Below are 23,759 nucleotides of genomic sequence, written 5' to 3'. Positions count from 1 at the left end.
AAATTAAAAAGTCTTAAACAATAAAGTAGTTCTGTTTATTGAGTAAATGCATTTTGTTTTTAAGACATAATTTGTTGTTGTTTTTGCTAAAACATGGTGAATATTTAGTTTATAAAATAGATTATATTACCAATACTACCTTTATAACTACAGTAATAAAATATTAAATATAGATTTTCATTTTTATTAAAAGAGATGTATGGGAGTCCATCATTTCCACAAATTAGATTACTGCAAAGTGGCTGGATCAGTGAAGATTTTCATTTTATTCATTTTGTGGTTTAAACTTTTAACTATTCCAGATAATCTGTAATTTTGAATCATGATGGGACATTTCTGGTAAGATGTGACATTTTATTCTTCTTTCTGAATCCACCTCTGATTTTGATCCAGGGCACATCAATTTAGAAATGACCACTGATCATGATAGCTTTTGGGAAAAAATGTTGGAACATAACATGTAAATTATGTTCTTTACAGGTTTATAGTAGAACATATATAAAATTTAAGAACATGAAAGGCTTACTAGAATTCTGCTTAAACACACTTTTATCTTGTTTCTCTGCCCTTATATCATGCTTTTCCAATCGAGAGTGCCACATTTCTCTCCCTTTCCATTCTAGAGCAGCTCCAAAGCTGCCTACAGGGAAATCAAGGGGAAAACAACAACCTCAAAAGACACTAATGGTTGCTTTTCAGATACTCTCCAAAGCCCAGTGGGAAGGGAGAACACATAGAGCAGAAAGAGGCAACTTTATGTTTTCCATTTCTCTTAGATGTTGGCTCAGAGACCATCCCAGGATTCAATACTGAAGAAAAAAAAAATGAAAGAAAAGCAGATACAAAGTAAACAAAAACAACAAGCTTGGTCATGATCTGTTCATTTTTCCCCCTATAAAAATATGCTCTCTGGGGGCTTCCCTGGTGGCGCAGTGGTTGAGAATCTGCCTACCAATGCAGGGGACACGGGTTCGAGCCCAGGCCTGGGAAGATCCCACATGCCACGAAGCAACTAGGCCCGTGAGCCACAATTACTGAGCCTGCACGTCTGGAGCCTGTGCTCTGCAACAAGAGAGGCCATGATAGTGAGAGGCCTGCGCACTGCGATGAAGAGTGGTCCCCGCTTGCCGCAACTAGAGAAAGTCCTTGCACAGAAACGAAGACACAACACAGCCAAAAATAAATAAATAAAATATAAAAATAAAGGAGTTCCCTTAAAAAAAATGCTCTCTGACTGTTGGTCCATCCTATAAGTAGCTTGGAAATTGTTACTGCTGAACAAAATAAAAACCAACAATTCTTCCAGAACTGTGAGAAAAAAAAATTTTTGTTGTTGTTTAAGCCATGTAGTCAGTGGTATTTTGTTATGGCAGCCCTAGGAAACCAATAGACATTAAAACCACAGATCCAGGAAACTCATATATAACACCAAGCATGATTAATACCAAAAATACTATACCTATATATATCATATTCTAAATGCAGAAAACCAAAGACAAAGTGAAAACCTTGAACAAAGCTGGGGTGGGAGTAGGAGGGAACACCTTACATATAGAGGACAAAGGCTAAGAATTACATCAAATTTTCATTTAAAACTCTAGGGCAATCTTAAAAATTTAAAAAGAAGTATAATTGATATACTTAGATACGAGAGAAAATTGAATCATATAAAATGCTCAATTAAAATCAGGGAAGGCAGAAAAAGGGTGGAAGAAAAAAGAAAAATAAAGCAAGACAAAGAAAAAGGGAAATGAATAGAAAACAGTTACAAATATGATATATATTAATCCAACAATACTAATAATCACTTCTAGTGGGAATGGTCTAAATATAATAATTAAAAGACAAAGATTGTCAGAGTGTACTAAAAACTGGATCTAATTATGTGCTGTCTATAATAAACCCACTTTAAATATAAAGACACAGATAGATTACAAATAAAGGGGAGGAAAGACATGCCATGTTAACACTAATAAAGAGAAAACAAGAGTAGATAAATTAATTTCAGACAAAGTAGACTGCAGAAAAAAATTATTAGGAATAAATAGGGGCATTACATGATAAAGGAGTTAATTCTCATGAAGACATAAAAATCCTTAATGTTTATGCTCTTAACAACAGAGCATTAAAATACTGGAGGCAAAAACTGAGAGACTTAAGGAAAAATAGACAAGTATTATAACTGAAGACTTCAACACACATCTATTTGTAGTTGACAGATCCACTGGGCAGAAAAATCAGTGAAGACATAGTTGAACAGAATAGCACCATCAATCAACTGGATCTAATCGAAATTTATAAAATACTTCATCCAACAAAAGCTGAATATACAACTTTCTCAAGTTCCCAGGTAATGCACCAAAATGGACCACATTCTAGGCCATAAAACACACTTTAACAAATTATTAAAAGTAGAAATCATACAAAGGGTACTCTCAGACATCAATGGAATTAAGTCAGAAATTAATAACAGAAACACAGCTAGAAAGCCCTCAAATGCCTGTTATTAAACAACACACTTGTAAATAACATATAGTCAAAGAAATCCCAAGAGAAATTGAAAAATAGTTTTGACTAAATGAAAATAAAAATACAACTTAATCAAAATCTGTGATGTAGTGAAAGCTGTGCTTAGAGGGAAACTTATAGCATTGAATACATATATTAGAAAACAATAAAGATCTAAAATCAATAACCTAAGCTTCCAGCATAGAAAACAAAAAAAGGAAAAGAAAATATTAAATCCAAGGTAAGCTGAAGAAAAGAAATACTAAAATTTTAGAGCAGAAATCAATGAACTAAAAAAAAAAAGAAGTCATGAACTTGAAAACAGGAAACCAATAAAGTAATTCAACAAAACCAAAAGCTGGTTCTTTGAAGAGATCAATATTAATAAACCTCTAGCCAAACTAAAAGAAACAAGATAAGACACAAATTACTGACATAAGAAATAAAAGAGGGGCTCTCACTACTGATTCCATTGATTTAAAAAAGATAATAAAGGGATATTATAAACAACTCTAGCTCACAGGTTTGATAAACAGATAAACCTAGATAAAACAGACCAATTTTTTGAAAGACAAAATCTACCGATACTGACACAAGGAGAAAAAGATAATATGAATAGGCTTACATCAGTTAAAGAAATTTAATCAGTAATTGATAACCTACCAAAACAGAAAGCACAAAGCTAATATGGTTTCACTGGTGAATTCTACCAAACATTAAAATGGAAGAAATAATACCAGTTCTCCACAATTGCTCCCAGAAAATAGAAGGAGAAGGAATACTTCCTAACTTACTCTTTGAGGCCAGTATTATCCTAATACCAAAACCTAAAAAGGCATTACAAGAATGGAAAACTACAGGGCTTCCCTGGTGGCGCAGTGGTTGAGAGTCTGCCTGCCGATGCAGGGGACACGGGTTTGTGCCCCGGTCTGGGAAGATCCCACATGCCACGGAGCGGCTAGGCCTGTGAGCCACGGCCGCTGAGCCTGTGCGTCCGGAGGCTGTGCTCCGCAACGGGAGAGGCCACAACAGTGAGAGGCCCGCGTACCGAAAAAAAAAAAAAAAAAGAATGGAAAACTACATATCAATGTTCTCATGAACATAAATGCAAATATCTCCAATGGGGGGGGGGATAAATTAGGAATTGAGGATTAACAGATGCACACTACTATATATAAAACAGATAAACAACAAGTGTTACTGTATAGTACTGGGAACCACATTCAATATCTTATAATAACCTAATATGGAAAACAATCTGAAAAAGAATATATGTGTATATATTTATGTGTATGTAATTGAATCACTTTGCTGTACACATGAAAACACTGTAAATCATCTATACTTCAATTTTAAAAAGACCCCCAATAAAATATTAGCAAATCACATCCAACAATGTATAAAAAGAATTATACATCATAGCCAAGTGAGATTTATTCTTGTTATGAAAGACTGGCTGACTAAAAGTCAATTAAGGTAATCTGTCATATCAACAGAATAAAGAAGAAAAATCATATGAACATGTCAATAAATGCAAAGAAAGTATTTGATGAAATATAGTACTGATTATAAACAAACAAAAACAAATAAGTAAATAAAACTCTTGAAAAACTAGGATTGGACAGGAAACTTCCTCAACTTGATAAAGAACATCTACAAAAAACCTAGAGCTAACATGATAATAAATGGTTAGAAACTAGATGCATTACTGTTAAGGTGAGGAAAAAAGCAAGGATGTCCCCTTGCACCACTCCTATTCAACATCTTACAAGACATGCTAGCTAATGCCATAAGACAAGAAAAAAGGAATTAAAAGTATATAGTTTGAAAAGGAAAATAGAAAACTGTCTTTGTTCACAGATGACAGATATTTGTCTGTATAGAAAATCCAAAGAAACAACTAAAAAACTCTTAGAACTAAAAAGTGATTATAGCAAGTTAATGTTATAAAATTTGCTTTTCTATAAATCAGTAATGAGTAATTGGAAATTTGAAATTAAAAATATGATGCCATTTACATTAGCACACAACTGTAAATAGTGTGCTAAATAAAAAGTACTTAGGTATAAATTTAACAAAATGAGTACTAGAGCTTTATTAAAAGTCCAAATTCTGATGAAAAATATCAAAGAAGAAATAAATGGAAAGATAATCCATGTTCTATGGATAGGAAGACTCAATATTGTCAAGATATCAGTTATTTCTAATTTGATCTGCAATCCCAAATTCCAGCAGGTTATATTGTGGGTATTGAAAAACTGATCCTACAGTTTTTGGAAAGCAAAATACCCAGAATATATAACATAATACTGAAGAAGTACAAATTTAGAGGACTGACAGTATCCAATTTCAAGACACTGTATAAATCTATAGTAATCAGGAAAGTGCTGTATTAGAGAAAGAACAGACAAATAGATCAATGGAACAGAACAGAAATAGCACCACATAAATATAGTCAACCAATATTTGACAAAGGATCAAAGGCAATTCAATGGAGAAAGGATAGTGCTTTCAACAAATGGTGCTGGAACAAATGGACATCCAAGATGTTCTTCAACTTCATTCAAAGACTCAGAAGGAACTAAAGTGAATAAAGCTAATCTGAAAAGGCTCCATTCTGTGTGATTCCAACTATATAACATTCTGAAAAAGGGAAAGCTAAGGAGATAGTAAAAATAGCAGTGGTTGACAGGGGTTCAGGAGGAGAGAGGGAGAGATGAACAGGTAGAACTCTGGGAAATTTTAGGGCAGTGGTAGATACATGTCATTATACATTTGTCAAAACCCACAGAATGCACAATACAAAGAGTGAACTCTCATGTAAACTATGAACTTTAGTTAATAATAATGTTTCAATATTAGATCATCAATTGTAGCAAATTTACTACACTAATGTGACATATTAATAATAGGAAAGAGTGTGGGTGGTATTGAGGTGGTTTAGGGGAATTCTCCTACTTTCTGTTCAATTTTTTGTATACTTAAAACTGTACCAAAAATAGAAATTTAAAAAATTCTTCTCTAAAACATGGTTTTAGGAACCACTAACATGTAGTTCAAAAATAGACATAGCAGGGACAGAGTCATCAAAAGTGAACGGCAAAGGTTTTAGGTGTTCTATGTAGGACTATTACATAGAACTGTAGAGGCTCTATTAAAGGTCTTATGAAACAAACAATTTAAAACTTAAGTGCCAAAGAGAATGAAGTAGGAACCGCACTACACCACACAATTTTATTAACGGGATGAATATTTTGGAAAGCATTTCAGTGTCTTAGGTCAAGAAACAAACTAATTTTTAGAAAAGTGAAGTTCTTCTATTTTCCCCCAAATCTTGAATTCTAAGTTTTTCAATATTATATATCATGGAATTATTAATATACAAAGATTTAAGGCATTGGTATTTTGTCAACTAAGATTTAAGACACAGACATGAAGTTATATATGCTATTAATTTGATTTTGCTCATGCATTTATTTTAAAGTTCACTGATTTATTGTGTATTCAATCTCTCTAATCATAAATTCCTTGTCATCCATCCCCAAAATGCAGTATTTGGTTATAGCAATCTTTATACCAATGTTAACTAACCAACTTAAATTCTGTCCCTGAAGGAAAAAATTACTATTTATCTCAAAGCTGCTGTGATTATTTTATGTCAGCATACAATTGCTATGATTGGCCAACCAGAACTCTAATATTATTTCAGCATGGTTTTCACAGGTGGAACTTAGTGATGTCTAGTTCTTAGGGTCAGTAAGTGGAGTCTCTCTCCCTAGGCCTGAAAGACCTCACAACATCCTGGAGAAAATACATGCCTTTGGTTGAATGTTTTCTGAGGCACAACCATCATCCTACAAGATAATGCAAGTTCCGGACAATTTTCATTGTTAAAAGGTCCTTATGTTGAGAACACCTCTGCCTTTCTGCAATTGTCATATGTTGGTCTCAGTTGGCCCTAGGATGAGATGAGTATGGCACTTGCCTAGGGGGCGAAAGTCAAGGGAGTGCCAAAAAACTCACTAATCAAGAAAAATAATACTTTAATGTAATATATGAAAAAAATAAAACTGCAAAAAAATCTACAATGAACAAAATATAAAAGTATTCAATAAAGATATGCTCCAACAGGGCTAGGATTTGGGTGAAGTGAGTGACGTAAGTCATACAAGTATAGGGTCAGCTCCTGTCTTTATTGGAAATTTTGATTTCTTGGGGTTCAAGTCCTATATGAACATTGGAGATTTAACCCTCAAAAGGAGCCAGACAAAAGATATTGGTCAATGTGTGATCATCTGTAGGAACTTCAATGTGCAATGTGTGTGCTTAGAGATATCAGTGAACTTCCTGTCTCTCGCTTCTGTTTTAGTTTGCTACCACCACTACTGTCTCTACTTCTTATCACAGTTCTCTTAAACTTCCTGGTGTCTTGGCCTCCAGCCCTCATTGCAATCCTTTTATACTAGATGATTCTTATGCAAATACACCTGGGAAGTCCATTCCAGACTCCATTTTAATTGGCTTGGATTGGAATAATTTTGTACTTGGGTGAAAAAATACCAGAAATCTCACACAACTTGATTTTCAAAGTACTGTGTTTTTTCATAGCCCTTTAGTCCATATTGCCTTGTCTTAGCCATTAAACATGATCAACATATTCTATTTTTCTACAAAACCAAGGTAACCATGGAAAAGTGTTTCTCCACATAAACTGACCTAAGAGGTTTATGTTTTGCAGAGGCTTCCTAGTAAGTTTGAATTGGTGATGGAAATAGACATTAGATACTAATAGAATATAAGAAACCATTCTTTAAACCTGCTTTAAGCAATAAACTCCTGTCTGCCCCAAGCTGTCTCAGAATAAACAGCCTAACTAATCACTATTATTTCTATTGGGCCTCACACCCAACTACATCACAGTATCAACATCCTCTTTATAAGCAAGTGTTCATACTTTATAAATGTTCTTTAAATAAATGGTGGTAGAAAATTCGAAGTTGGATAATTTGAATTGCTTCTATACTTGTACCTAAAAAGAAAAATCATAGAAGACAAAGCATCATTGCCTGTAGGAGTGGAACAGTGTCTGAGATCATTATCATCTCACTTCCTCTAATTTTTTCTATAACTTTTTATTGAATAATTATTTTATTCTTCACTTGTATATAATCCAAGCAAATGAGACTTAAACAGGTATATGTTTATTCAGGGGGGGAAACAAATAGAATAATAAAGACTATGCTTATTTTTAGTTAAAAATTGCAGGCTCTCCAGGTTTCGGGAGAAAGTTTAGAAGATGATTCCCTTTGAAATGGACACCAATAAGAGCTAATGTTAAACTGAATGACATTAATAATTTTGAGATGACTGACTTTGAGGAATGTTCTGTAAATGATTTTCTGTGTAAGCCATGCCATTTCCTTGGCCTTACCACAGAAACATTAATCTACTGTGAAGTGCTGAAACACGAACTGCAATTGGGAACACTAACATATTTATGAAAAACACAAAATATGGACTGAGAGAACATTAAGAATAAGAATTTGCTTTTCTGTAAGGAACAGAGGCAGTTTATCTGTCAGGCAATAACGATGACGACAGAAAACAATTTTGATTTATTAAGTATCATAGGAGCAATACCAGTTTTTTAGGCATATTAATTTGGGTTATTTCAACAACTTTAGAAAGTCAATATTATTATTTCTGCTTGAATAGTGAGCAGACTGAGGCTCAAAGATGTTACATGCTTGCCCAAGTCACACAGTTAGTATGTGGTACATCGTTGTGGCAGTATCTGTGGTCAGGTCTGTCTGCCTCCAACACCTGGGTTTTTCTCCATGACCTCCTTCTCAGGTGTGCAGGTATTTTCTCCACTAGAACTTCATACTCTTTGGTGAAATAATTCCCAGGTATCATCCCAGGTTGGAGAAAATACATCACAAAGTTCTCCAACTCAGATCCACAAATCAGCAGGTTTTTTTTTTTGTTTGTTTTTTGTTTTTTTTAATTAACTTCTTTCTCCAAGTGCGTCAGTTTTGAAGAATGTGTACCCTGGATGAAAAAAAATCAACATTCCCACTACTGGAAAGGAATCATCTATTCTCTCTATTAATGGTTCAGTATTCTGGTTTTCAGATTGTCTTCCATAAATTATGTTAGTTTGAATCTTTGGTTGGCACCTGACCACCCTTGGATGAACTATGAAATTCAACTTTCTGAAATGACAAAAATGAGGGATGACTCCATGGGCTTTCCTATGGTTTTCTTACAAAACGTCTCTCCAGGAGCCAACAAAAGCCAGATTGCTGTGAAGTTTCTGTCTTTGAACATGCTGGCACTCTGCCTCAAATGCCTTCTCTGCCTTGTTTCCTGAAAAATCTCCCCTCCTTTAAAATCCAACTCAGATGCCCTCAGTTCTTTTGTGAAATCACTCTAGAAACCCTCAAAGTCACTCTCTTATTCTTTTAAACTTCCATATATTTTACACATACCACTATTATATTCCCTCAGCACTTCCCAGCAACTCCTTCTGTATAATTCCCTTTTCTCGTCTAGCCTATGAGTTACTCAACAGTGTAGATAAAGTCAGAGTCTCCTTGTTACCCTAGCACCTACTATAACACTTTGCATTGGAACAAATCCTCAATGAATACTTGTAGAAATGACATTTAAAAACCATACATACAATATTATTTTTGAAAACTGTAGCCTTCAGGAAGATGTAAGAAGATGAGCACTTATTAGGGGCCTATTTCCTTGAAGAGCTTAACTAAGATCATGGTTGTTGAACTGAGTTCATTCTAAGTTGACTGAAGTTGATTCACTATGATTAAATTTCCTATTGTATCTTTTCTTTTGCTTGCATTTGGCCTTTCATGTTTAACAAAACCTTCTGCTTGTAGAATCATAGGATGCCTCAAATAATAGTGAGAAAAATGGAGTCTGGGAAAGGCAAGGGATTTACCACAAATCATAGCTAAATAGGAGACGTGAACTAAAACTCTGGCTCTCTGAGCCCCTTTGTTACTCTTTCTAGTAGACCAAGGTGGTACAGAAAAAAAAAAACAAAAAACCCTTTTAAGCTTGTTTATAGCTCTTTCATCTATTCAGAAGAAAGTATTTTTTTTAATAGTCACAGGGGGCACTATAACATGGAATAAGCTGCCACCAGGTTTGGTGACTTTCCAAACAAGGCCATTCATAAATTCAATGTTAGAAATATTAGTCCCATACTGAAAACTGTGCTTTTCTTTTCTCAGTGACAAATAATAAAATGCAAGCATGGGTTCATCCATACACACTAGTTGTCAATAATAAAATGAGGAGATATTGCACTGACCATAGTCTGTGTTTTCTGGCTCCCAACAATTTGATGGCCAAAAATAGGGTGTCTGTGGAATGAAAAGAAGTGGAACTTAGGTTAGGCACATAAAGAATTAGTGGGGTTCCTGGTTTATGAGCTGTGTTTATCTTCAGCAATTACCTAGAATTTTGCTAACAATGTATGTTTTATTACCCAGAAAAAGTACTCAGAGAGGCATTGTAAGGTTTTTCTTTTACATTTACTTTGCTAAGCAATTGTTCAGCTTCCAAATAGGTGCAGCACCAGCAGGTATTTAAGACAGTGTTCATTTGCTACAATTGTATGTCATCTGACAAAAAGGTAAAAGGACTGATTGCATTATTCAAATAAAAAGTGTTAATACACAAAGACTGAAAGCAAAGTATTATATTCAGGAAGACTCATGATGAGCTATGTTTAAATTTAGCAAATTGTTTTTTATGATTTATGTATTTCATCATTGCCCTCAGTAGATCCAAAAGTTCAACCGTCAGAATCTTTCCTTAAGATCTGGCAATCATTTGCTTGGTTCTATTAATTATATAATGCAGCTCTCAACATTATCCAGCTAGATTAAAACAACTTTTCCCCCTCATTTTAAAAAATATTTCTGGATAGAGACACTTATTACTCTAAATTTTTAAACTGCACAAGTCAGAGATGATTTTTTTTAACTAATAACTTAGTTGATTGCTTAACAATAGACAGATACATGATTCTGTGAAATTCTGGAAACTGATGAAACTACAAAGAAAATATCTGATTGAGAAAACCCAATTATTATCATCAGCATGTTATATTTTCTGATAGGGCTTTTCTAGCCCTCATGGCTGGACATGCTTGGCTCCAGACCCCGAGGATACTCCATCACCACCAGTCTACTCTTTCAAACTGTTTCCTTGGATGATGATGGCTCTGGAATTCAATGGAACAGTGACTACAGACGTCAGCCTTGTGGGCTTAATTATATTTATTAGTCAATTATATTAACAATCTGTGTGTAACAAGCATATTTAGGGTAATCTCTGATTACCTGTTTGATAATTCTGCCTTCTAGAAGAGGGACTCTCAAGGGAGGAAAAGGGTAATTGGGAGAACTGTTTGAATCTCTGGGAGAGAGCCCTTCCAAACAGTTTAGGACTCCCAGGGGATTTGATTTACCCTCTATGCTTTCTTGGGAATTGCTCCAGTATCATAAAGAAGGATACTAATACTAATTTTGTATATATATGAACAAAGTGACAGAATACATTTAGAGGGTAAAAAAGCTGAAGCACTAGATAAAGGGGGATATCAAGGCTTTATACAGCACCCCCTCCTTGGCAAATGAATCCACTTAACCTAGTCTGAGAGTAAAACTGGGTCACTACTCTAGGAGAACCATAGAGAAACAAAGTAGTTAAAAAATCTTCCTTTCATGTGGGCTGCTAGCTTTTGAGATACTTCTCATAGAATGCATTATTCCCTTTGGGTTGCTTCTTTATTTTGGGAGGGGTGTGTGTGTGTGTGTGTGTATGTGTGTGTGTGTGTGTGTGTGTGTACGTGCACGCATGCGTATGCATACCTATTTATCTAACTAAAAATATATACTCTAGTCAGACTGGTCAGACACATACTTTTTTTCTCAAAACCACAAGGAATGTTTTCAATAGCATTCTTATAATTTTTCTTTATTTTTCTATCATTTATTTTAGTGAAAATTTCCTGACTGTAAAAATAAATGAATGAAGCTATTTTATCCTGTGATATTATGTGGAAAAGGCACAAAACCAACACTCTTCACTAATATTGCAAGATTTTTTTTCTAGGAAAAATATTTTGATTTGTAGTAAAAGAAAATTTAAATAACAAACTCCTATAGTTTGTTGGAATTTAAAAATTTACTTTCACAGTCAAACTAGGCTTTAGGACATTTTAATGTATGAGTTTCTCTGCTTTTCAGAGTTTGCTTCTTTAGCCATAATAAAACAGATCCAAAACTGTCTAGCCATTGCTCAGTAATCTTTGGCACCTATACTAATGTGATGAAAGTCATGAAAGTGACCTGGATAATCATGTCAGAACTCAATTTCAGTTAGCTAAGGAGGATAAATTAGACAATTGCAAGTTTACAGTAAATACAAAAATCATATGATTGAAAAATTGAGACACATTTACTGCGGCATACCAGTGAAATTAAAGTAAGAGTTCTGTTTGCCTCAAACTCATGCCCCAAAGCTTTTTCATATTCCTAATGATGGTTAGAATCTCAATCATTCACTGGAGTAATTGTAAACACAATATTGCAAGTTTCCTATTTTAACCCATGATTTTTAAAATCCTTCCATGGAGTTGAATTTCAATTCAATGTAATAAAGAACTTAATGCTGCTTGGAACCAACACAAAAATGGAAGTAAACACTTTGAACAATAATGTATTTTCTGTTATTAGAGCTGTTCAAATATAAACTAATTAATGCCTTGGTAGACACTGTAGCAGGAATTAAATAATCCCTGATTTTTCTGGGGTTTCTTTTGTTTGTTTTTAAACCCTTGGTTTTTAGATTGTATGGTTATTAGATTTACAAATATGTCATGTTTCTATCCTATTTTGAATGTGGATGTGTCATTAAAATCTTTAACATTTAATATTTAACATTAATTCATGTAATTTAAAAGATTATCTATCATCTATTTAGGCATATTGAACTTGATAATCTTCTGCCTATACCTAGTAGTGATGTAATTAGTTTATCATTTGTACTCATTCCCTTGCTTTGTTGTAAAGTTCTTTAAAAACAGTCTCTCCTTTTCTGCAGAATGCAGGGTGATCCATTCCCAGCTTTGCTCATCTTTGACCCATGAGCATGACAATAAAACCTTGTCTGGGGCCTCCCTGGTAGCGCAGTGGTTGAGAGTCCGCCTGCCGATGCAGGGGACACGGGTTCATGCTTGGTCTGGGAGGATCCCACATGCCGTGGAGCGGCTAGGCCCGTGAGCCATGGCCGCTGAGTCTGCGCGTCCGGAGCCTGCGCTCCGCGACGGGAGAGGCCACAGCAGTGAGAGGCCCGCGTACCACAAAAAAGAAAAGAACACCTTGTCTGCCTACTAACTTCAGTCTGGAAATGACAACAGCAGAGTTAAAGGTTGTAAATTATACTAATTCAAGACATCACCACTAATTTTAGGCCATGTCTCAGCTAGTTTGTTTTGAGGGAAATTTTTGAATTAGATAATTGTTAACAGATAGACTATATTCAATGTTTCCCTTATAAATATATTATATTATACACAGATGATTTTACTTGTAATATTGATAGCGAAGATGGATAAAAGTTGGTATTTTTGTTAAAAAAATACATTTCATTTAGAATTTGTAAGAAATTTTTAGGCCTAATGTTTACTTAGAGTCTGCATATGAAAAACTTGTATAAGAAAATAAAATTTTATGGAAAATGTGATCCTGCAATAGCAAAGTAACTCCTTTTAAAAAATCAAAAAGTGTTAGTAACACATACATAATTTGTTTGCTAATCACTAATAATTTCTATTTATTAAATTGCTAACTTTAGGACCACAAGTTACTCTAACTTAATAATAAGCTGTTTTAAGCTACCATTACCTTAAATTTAACTCTATAAAGGATAAAGCTTCATTATTTTAAAGCCTTTTAAAATTAAGTGATTCAACTAATTTAAACTGCTTGAATACTTAGGTCAGTATCACAGTTTCAGGAGACTGCTTTATTTACTAGCCATTCAGTGCAGAAAGTCCTATGATTATTTGCCTTCGATAGACGTGCCCTAAGGAAGTGGTAGTGAGAGTTTTCTAGGAGGACAATGATCTTTGAGAACAATTTTTTAAAACATATTCCCTCTGCTTTCAACTGCAAAGTCCAAGCAAGTCCTTAGGCATCCAAGTCACTTTATTTAGATATAGAACATCTAATCATTCAGAGCTAGTGAGAAGAATGCTCCAATGTCTAAAAGTTGGACGATGGGGAGAATCCTCTGAAAATACCTAGAGCTAGAGTTTGAACTCTGGCATATATGCCTTAATTTTTTTAGGCTGGAATCTTCCAGTCAGTTACTAATGAACCATAATGTCTAATGAAATGTAGAATACACTTCAGGTAAACCACTGTAAACTCAAGTATCAACTGAATGCTCAATAACTGAAATTAGAGTCCACAATCATTTCCTGAAAGATTATTCTTTATAGGTATCTCATTTGAAAAATGACCTAGAACGACTCTTGTCAGTTTATAAGTTATCTAAGGTGGCTTCCTGTCTCAGATAAGTATATGCACGCAAAGCATCATGCATGTCAGTCTTCATAGACTTGTAGGTCTCAGACATGCAGAAGATATGTATTTATTAGCTAAATTCTATCCTGGAGCTTCAAGCATTCCCATGACTATTTGCTTGGACTGTAGATGGCTCTGGATCACGCAGGGTCTAGAGTGTAACAAATTTAGTTAATCTCTCAACTTCCTTCCTAGCAAATAAATGTTACTTACAGATGAACTCTCTCATCTTCGTGAATTCCATTGTCACTCTCTGAATTTTTCTCAAACATTTTATATAAAATATAATTTAAATCATCACACAATTTAGCTTTCACAAATCATTAGATTCTAACTAGCTTAAGTCAAAGTAAAATAAGTCATAATTTTCAAAATTTTTGTAAAACAATGAAAATGCAGACTTGTTTTTACTGTTAAAAATATTTTTATTAAACTTACTTGGAACCGGTAAAAGGTGCCATCATCCTTGAGTGTGAGGACATGATCCGAGATTGGAAAGAAGTAGCCATGGGCAGCCATTAGTGTTCCCAAATGGAGTGCCTCAACTGTTTCATGAAAATAAACAAACCAAAAAACACATATAAAAGCTCTCTTTAAAACTGTTGACTTATAGCCATGTAGAATTTTATCTTGTTCCATTTGAACACATTCTTGCATTGGAATTCTCAGCATTCTGAAAAGCCTGTCTTTGTACTTCTTCTTTCAGCTCTTCCACATAAGGTACTAAGATGGCTCTGCTTCCTGGTAGTGACTGTGCAATGACCAACACTGCATGGCGACCAGCCCATGAGAACATAAAGTTATGGAACATTGAAACTGAAGGTTTTTCCTGAAATCACAGAATCTGGTTCCTTCATTTTATAGATGGGACATATTTTGCTATATGTTAATAACCTTCCACAAACAATTCTATTTGGCATTTATATAGCACTTTAAACTTTAAAAAGTGTTCTTGCTTGCATCACACCCTGCTCTGTAATATGAATTTCCAATACTATCAGCAATTTTTCTAATGATATGGACCATTACTAGAGGCAATGTTAACAGGCAATGTTAAGGCATCTAGAAAAATTTATGCTGCACTAAGTGAGCCTGCAGTCTGTGGTTGGCCAGACTGTTCTAGCTTTTACTACTCTGTATACAGTATTCTACATACGAACTATGTAGAGGTTTATATGACAATGAAAACATTATATTTTCCCAGTAGTCTGGGAAATAGTTGGAACATAATACTTTAATTTATGCAGTAAATTACTCTCCTCACTTCCATGCCTATATTGGCTAATAATAAGATAATTGTTAAATTTTACCTGTAATGGGCTACTACAGTGCCCCTTTTAATTATTATCTAACATCTTGCAAATATTTTAATTGGTAACTTCTTCTACCTCCGGCCTCCACTCCACTGATTTTGTCAATAATAAAGAACAACTGCCAATCATCCTCTTTGTCATGTGTCCAGAGACTGTTATTAAGTGTCCCAGTCATCTTGTTCACACTACCAATCAAGTCTCTCCCTGCATAGAATGTTCTTTTTCTACAAAGGAGGATTTTTTCATCACTTACGCATCCCTTTAGTTCAAAGTCAAGGTCTTCTCAAAGTCTAAGCTGCTTGTCAGTATATACCCACATATTCTGTGATTCTTATTAAAGCTCAGGAGGTAGTGTGATATTGTGGGAAGAACAAAACCTTTGGAGATACTCACTAGCTTTCGTTACTTAAATTCTCTGTAACTCTCCTTAATAGAGGTAATAATAGAGGTAATAAACCCACCTTGCAGAGCTGGTATGAAAATCAAATAAGAATATATATAAAGAAGAAGATGGAATAGTACCCTGTGCATAGTAGATACTCAACAGGTGGTAGCTATTGTGCTTCATTATTTACACACTGAATGATTTTTACTTTTCTTTAAAGTACTTTCAGGAAATCCACTTCCATAAATTTGCCTTCAACTCGGCTGAGTGGGGGAGCTGGCAGTCCTAAATAGCATCAGCCAGTTATGTCTTCTTTTTGTGGATTATTTATAAAATTAAAATGGCAAGAGGATCTGTGAAGAATGCTGGCCTATAATAATGAGCAGGTGCTTACAGCCTTGGTCATGTTCAGAATCCCTGGGTGTTCCTGTCTGGTAGCCCTGGGCAGAGCAATATATTACATCTGTTTGGGGATTTCAAAGTCAGGTGGTCCACCTATCTTGTTACAATCATCTTATTCATTTTATTCCAGGAGTCTGTGGCCTAGGAAAATATTATTAGCACTGCTTTCCAGAAAGGTAAATTGAATTATGGCACATGGGGAAATTTTCAGAGTATAGATACAAGAAAGGAGAACAGATGCCCAGAAAGATTAATAGTAAAGTTTCTAAACTCTAAGCACAGGGAAGAGTGTGACTAAAATAAAACAAAGAAACATCAAAAAACAGGTGCTAATGTGTTGATGAGGATTAGAAAAACATAGTGTAAGTAAATATAGGGACGCTGCAGAAAAGAAAATCAGAAGCAAATGAACATAAGCAAGTTCTTACATTTCTGTATTCAATAGATACTAATTATATGATAAATCATACATTTCTAGAGGGCAAGATGAATGTCTGCAGGTTTTCTTCACATAACACTACCATAATTAGGCCTGCATAAATGTTTGCTGAAGAGAATAATAGTGAATTAGCAAGTAATCTCAACCTCTTTTTTCAAGGTACAATACTCCGTTTTTGTTTGGTTTAATGATATATATTCTCATTTTGCAACCCTCCAACAGATTCTCATGCTCCATAATTTTATTAATAAGGAAAATTGGTTTTGATAGGTTTTTTAAATGCCTTGAATTCAATAGATGTACATTTGTGGCGGTATCAATAAGATCAAAATTTAGTTTCTGCATGGCCCACACATAGTTCTATGTAGAGGTCAAATCAAACTATTTAACTTAATATATAAGAGGACTGAACTTCTAACAAACCTTATAAAATGATTTCAAGGTCATTGGTCAAACAGTAACCTAGAGAGATTGAGATTGGACAAGTTACATGCTCTATCACAGGACCTCCAGAGAACATGACCAAGACAGGATGAATGGTTAGATGAAAATCAGGGCAGCGGGGTGAATTTTCTGTCTCATTTAAGGCTATAAGCTTGACATGTAGCATAGCAATAGCAAAAGTAGCTATTGAATCAGTATTTACTGAATGAGTGAATAAGTAAATTTATGAATAAATGACATATGGAATATGAAAAACATATACTGCACAAAAAATACTAGTTATCTTGTGTCGTGATGATGAGCATCTTACGCTTTGCCAAGATAATTTAGATGTTCATAATATCTTTTCAAAATACTTTTAAAGCTTTTGAGGTGGGACTGTTCTAAGTGTTTTATATGGGAAAAGATAATAGTGATATAAATGGCATAAACACCACTAAGAGATCTTAGGGTGGGCTTGGGATAGTTTATTGTGAGTAATAAGCATGGAGCTACATTTCCCCATGATCCAGCTGCCCCTGAATCTCAGCACAGCCTTAATCTAATAAGAAGCTGGAGGACCACTGGCAGTCTTGGAACTAAGTGTTGAAAGAATCTAATGGGTAGTCTATCAAGATCACCCTCCCAATAATGGCGCACCAGATAGGCCCACAACATTATGCTTCTTAGCAAAATAATTACTAATAAATCGTCTTGCACATGTGTTATCCACGTCACCCACACAACTGGATAAACTTCAACAATAAACTTACCATTAAGATTCCAGTTTATTTTCCATTTGGATGTTCAAGCCACGAACAAACCGAGAAGTAAAAATGCATCTCTAAACAACTGTTACTATGTGAACAACGTAGTGTAGCTTTGTTAAGCCTGATGCTCTCATTGCATTACTTCGTCTTAAATGCTTAAACAACAGAATTATCAAAATCCTTTAAAAGTAAAAGGAATTCTGCATGATGTAATTTGCTTTTGAATCACAACGACTTCAGAAAGTTAATAGGATAAAAAGCATATTATAAAAGAGACTTGTGTGTTCAGTCTATATTTCCATATGTAGAAATACATATTTCTATATTCAGTTCTGTATTTATAACATATTTTCAGAACTCAGTAATATCTTCTTTATCCAGGGATCCCACAGCGGGTGTTCTCAGCATCTCCCAAATATATCCTATAATTTCACAGCAATGGAACAATGCCTCTGAGTGAAGAAATAATAATACAAAATTTCACTAAATCTTCTATTTTTATTCCTGTCATGCATTTTTACTTTTATGTGTATATATTAGCAAATGTGATCGTTTCATTATCAACACAGCATACGTGATGTAGCAAATATGATTAGTGTTATGGGGAGTAGTATTTTAGAAGGAAATCCACTCAAAATAGAAAAAAAATGACAGCCGATGATACGACATCAAGGAAAGAAAAACTAAAAAGTAGACAGAGGTAAGTTATTAAATAGTAAAATAACAGACATTTATCATGATGATTCTGAGTCATAAAGGAAAGATTTTGTTAAACTTGTTATTCTCTAAGAAGACAGGGAAGTGGTCATTAGAGAAATATTTCAAAATATTATACTTTTTTTAGAATAGGCATTTGCAAGGTAAGATTAATCATGTAGAAAAATCACATATGCAGAAGATTTTTTTTCTCCGACAAGGCCAAATAAAAGTGAACTATTACTACAGTTAGGGATTTCTGAGGTAGGTCTATCTTCTCGATAGTAAGAGTTAGTGAAAGAAGTAAGTATTAGGGCTTTTCTCCTTTTTTTAAAAAAAAAATCATTTCTACATAGAAAAATGAAGTGCCACTTGCCTTTTAGCAATCAAAAATCAGGATTTAGAAGCGTACAATATGGTAAAATAGATTAAATAAGATAAAATAGATTCTATTTGGGAGAAATAAAAACAGAAGCATAATTTATACTAACTTTGAAGCTTACACTAGGTAATTAATGCAAGCAAATAATATTTCCAAACAAAGGAGCACAGTGTTGGGTGAAGCAGTTAGGATGTACAAGCCAGCCACTTGGGTTCAAACTCTGACTCCCTCATGTGCTAGCTGTATGACTGGGGCAGAAGGCTCACATTCTCTGGGCCTGTGTCCTCATCTGTAAAACAAAGATAATAAAATGCTGATGTTAAAAGTCTGTTGTGAGGAACAATTGAGATAAATGTGCAAGGCACGTAAAATAAGGCCAGCCACATAGAAGTGCTCCAAAAATGTGTTATTATCGGTTAGTTGATATTATGAAAGGACACATTCAGTAGCACTTAGTCTAGTGCAAAAGGCAGTGGGGAAACTAGTAGCTGGTATTGATCCAGGCTTCAAGATCATGTTAAACACTTCCAACTGAACACTATTTAAAGTCTTCCAGGTGATCAAACTGGGATCTTTAGTGTACAGATGATGAATCTGCTCTGGAATACACTTACACTTATTCCTAGGCAGCAAAGAACACTACCCAAATCCCAAAGATTTGGTATCATAGTTATAGGAAGAGATTTCCAAAGGTAACATATTCTGCACACCAGGTTTACAACCTGAAACACGAAAATGCAACAGATCAGTGAGAACTCCCACAGTTCAGGAGCTGGGGGCGGGGAGGAATGATATGAGGACACACCAAGAATGGCAATGCTGAAAAACAACAGTGACAGAGGAAGCACAGGAACAGCAGTCAGAATGGAGAGGATTTCTTAAGGAAGCATAATATTTTCCCAGGACTCAAAAAAATTAACTTATTAAAAAATTGGTACTGAAAGTAACAGGATCAAACATCAATGGCCCTTATCACACACTTAGGGTAGAAAAGTCTAGTTGCCTAGTATCAGTAAGTATGACACCTTAAGAGATTATTTCAATATGAAGAATAATGCTGAAATTTTTAAAAAGAGAGAGAAAGACCTATGTGATATTGGTGTGGAGAATTGGTTTAAGATCTATGTTATCTGGTAACTATAGGATATCAGCACGTTCATTTCACTGATATAGTATATCCTTCTGTATAAATGGTAGTTCCATCATTGTGTAAAATCAGCTGCACTTCAACAAGATTCTATTTTATTTATATGCGTGATTAGGTGCTAGAATAGTATTCAGATGAGAGAAAACTCACACTGAGTTTATTCAAGAATAGTGTAAGCAATCTACAACAATCACAAAAGCAAGGCAATAATAAATGACAGTGGAAAGCAACATTCCCTCTAAAATTCAGTATATATTCTGCAAAGTTTCCACCAGTTAGTCTGGTTGAATCAGTTGGAAGGAAAGTAAGACACAGGGACTACTATATATAAAAAAAGATAACCAGAAAGGACCTACTGTATAGCACAGGAAACTATACTCAATACTTTGTGATAACCTATAAGGGAAAAGAATCTGAAAAAGTATATATATAAAATGGAATCACCTTGCTGTACACCTGAAACTAATAAAACATTGTAAATCCACTACAGTTCAATTTTTAAAAAGACAGGGAGCTTCTGCAGCTTATGTTGCTTCAAATCAAAGACAGCACATGCTACTTAACAAGAATGCGTGCATATCATGGAAAAACACGCTCAACTGCAAGTCATGGGATTTGAATTCCAATCATAGTCTAGTTTCTGTGACTGCGTACCTTAAGTTATCTCATTTCTCTGGACCTTAAAGTAGGCATCTGGAAATGCAGGGGTGGATCACTAAACTGTTTCCAACTCTGATTCTATGACATGGTGTGCAATCAACACCCATGCTGGAAGTTGTGGCAGAGATGCTGCCACATTTATTTTGCCTCATTGTATCAAATGGAAATAGATATTTTTCTTTCTTCCTCAGATACTCTTGCCATTGTGCCTGCCCCAATAAAACAAACAATAAATTTAAATGTACAATATGAAATACAATAGCAGATTTGAATTTCAGTTGCTTAAAACTCAATTCTATGGTAAATTAAGAGTGATTTGTGCACAGAGCAAATGTAATACTTATTCCAAATAGATAAAAACTGGATTGATGTATATTCTATCTATATATTTTCAAAAGCTAGTTGTAAAAATGCACACAAATACCCAGTAACTCATGCCATGTGACAGAATGCCCTAAATGCATTTGGTTTGAAAATCACATGTCACTCCTAAAGAATAAGCCACATAGTGGGATTGCTGGGTGGTATGGTAGGTCTATTTTTAGTTTTTTAAGGAACCTCCATACTGTTCTCCATAGTGGCTGTATCAGTTTACATTCCCACCAACCCTGAGAAAACCATACTTCAAAAAGAGTCATGTACCACAATGTTCGTTGCAGCTCTATTTACAATAGCCAGGACATGGAAGCAACCTAAGTGTCCATCAACAGATGAATGGATAAAGAAGATGTGGCACATATATACAACGGAATATTACTCAGCCATAAAAAGAAATGAAATTGAGTTATTTGTAGTGTGGTGGATGGACCTAGAGCCTGTCATACAGAGTGAAGTAAGTCAGAAAGAGAAAAACAAATACTGTATGCTAACACATCTATATGGAATCTTAAAAAAAAAAAAGGTCTGAAGAACCTAAGGGCAGGACATGAATAAAGATGCAGATGTAGAAAATGGACTTGAGGACACGGGGAGGGAGAAGGGTAAGCTGGGACAAAGTGAGAGAGTGGAATGGACATACATATACTACCAAATGTAAAATAGATAGCTAGTGGGAAGCAGCCGCATAGCACAGGGAGATCAGCTTGGTGCTTTGTGTCCACCTAAAGGGGTGGGATAGGGAGGGTGGGAGGGAGATGCAAGAGGGAGGAAATATGGGGATATATGTATATGTATAGACAATTCACTTTGTTATCAAGCAGAAACTAACACACACACACATACAAAAAGAATAAGCCACATAGTCTTCTGATATTACCTGCTCATGGTACTACGTTTTTTTTTGTTTGTTTGTTTGTTTTTTTGCGGTACGTGGGCCTCTCACTGTTGCGGCCCCTCCCGCTGCGGAGCACAGGCTCCAGACGCGCAGGCCCAGCGGCCACGGCTCCCGGGCCCAGCCACTCTGCGGCACGTGGGATCTTCCCGGACCGGGGCACGAACCCGCGCCCCCTGCATCAGCAGGCGGACTCCCAACCACTGCGCCACCAGGGAAGCCCGGTACTACGTTTTTAAAATCACTATTCCTTAATGATATTTAAACCATAATGAAGTATAAAGCTAATTTCAAAGCTATACCCTTGGATCATGGAAATAGTCAGTTTTTATGAAATTTCTAAGCAAAACAAGATAAAATTTCCTTTTATCTCTATTTTGCAGAAATCATTGCTTCAACTGGGGGTGTAGTGTGGGATATCAGGACTGATGTCAGCAACTGTTTAAATAATCATTACAACATTCAAAGTGAAAAAATTCCAGTTTGCATAAGTACATGTACTTATCAGTTTTCTTTTCTTCTCTCTGTGTTTATATACTGGCTTATGTGTGTGTTGGAAACCTGCAAACAAGTGACGTCTAGAATTCTAATACACAATATATCCCATGGATCTAATCAATAGAGATACTCTTTTGCAAAGAAAAAGTTTGGAGACTAGAGGAAGTAAATTTATTAAAATGAGATGTATTAAAATAATTTTTATTTTTGCTGTTTTAAAATCAGCACAAACTTCCATCAACAATTTTCATTTTAAATATTGAAACTATGATTATTGTATAATACTACAATAAGGCAGGTTCAGAAACCTAAAGAAGAAATATGGATGAGCTAATAAAAGGATTAACACCCCTCCACAAAATTATTTTCTATTTTTGCACAATAAGCCAGAATTTATAAACACCAGATATTTTTAAAGGATTAAAATCAATCAGCCTCTAAAAAGTATATGGTTTCATAAGATTCTTCTAATAAAATACATAGAGTAGAAGACTCTATTGCCAGAATTCAAATCAAGAAATTCTAGAGGAGTGGCCAAGATGGTAGGAGTAGAAGGACCCTGAGCTCACGTCCTCCCATTACAATTACAACTATTTACAGAGAAACTACAACTATTTACAGAGAAACTAATTACAACTATTTACAGAGAAATTACAACTATTTACAGAGAAACTATTGATGAGAAAAAACTGGAAGCTAGCAGAAAACATCTTTTATAACTAAAGATATAAAGAAGGAACAACAACAGATGGGTAGGAGGGGCAGAGACCCAGTGTAGTCAAGACCCACACCCCTGGGTGGGCTACTCACAAATGGCATGATAATTACAGTTGCAGAGGTTCTCCCCAAGGAGCTAGTGGTCTGAGTCCCACATTGGGTTCCCCAGTGCAGGGGTTCTGCACCAGGAAGACAAGCCCCCAGAGCATTTGGCTTTGAAGGCCAGTGGGGCTTAATTTTGGGAGAGCCAGAGGACTGTGGGAAATAGGGAATCACTCTTAAAGGGTACACACAAAATCTCACATGCTCTAGACCCAGGGCAGAAGCAGTAATTTGACAGGAGCCTGGGGCAGACCCACCTGCTGATCTTGGAGAGCTTCCTGGAGAGGCAGGAGGCAACTAGAACTCACCCTGGGGACACAGACAATGGTGGCAGCCATTGTGGGGAACTTGTTTTATCATATGGACACTGGTGCTGGTAAGCCCCATTTTAGAATCTTCCCTCTAGCTAATTAGTACCAG

The 23,759-nt window shown here is 35.2% G+C and overlaps 1 protein-coding gene across 5 annotated transcripts in view; it reads right to left on the bottom strand.

Moving 5' to 3' along the window:
- The window catches only part of RGS7 (regulator of G protein signaling 7), a gene marked incomplete at its 3' end in the record, with an annotated part of 607,621 nt that overhangs the window by 120,214 nt on the left and 463,648 nt on the right, over positions 1–23,759 (bottom strand). For 4 of the 5 annotated variants that reach the window (XM_079925792.1, XM_079925793.1, XM_079925794.1 and 1 more), the window contains 2 exons: positions 14,574–14,680; positions 9,848–9,899 (listed from right to left, as the gene is read on the bottom strand). In XM_079925792.1, the coding sequence (XP_079781918.1) occupies positions 9,848–9,899; positions 14,574–14,680 (159 nt within the window). Of the gene's footprint in view, positions 1–9,847; positions 9,900–14,573; positions 14,681–19,054; positions 19,146–23,759 lie in introns of those variants that run through there. The other variant, XM_079925795.1, reaches the window with a different exon arrangement.

The sequence above is a fragment of the Stenella coeruleoalba genome, assembly GCF_951394435.1.
Source record: "Stenella coeruleoalba genome assembly, chromosome: 1".
Taxonomy (NCBI): Eukaryota; Metazoa; Chordata; class Mammalia; order Artiodactyla; family Delphinidae; genus Stenella; species Stenella coeruleoalba.
This window is presented reverse-complemented; position numbering and strand designations above follow the sequence as displayed.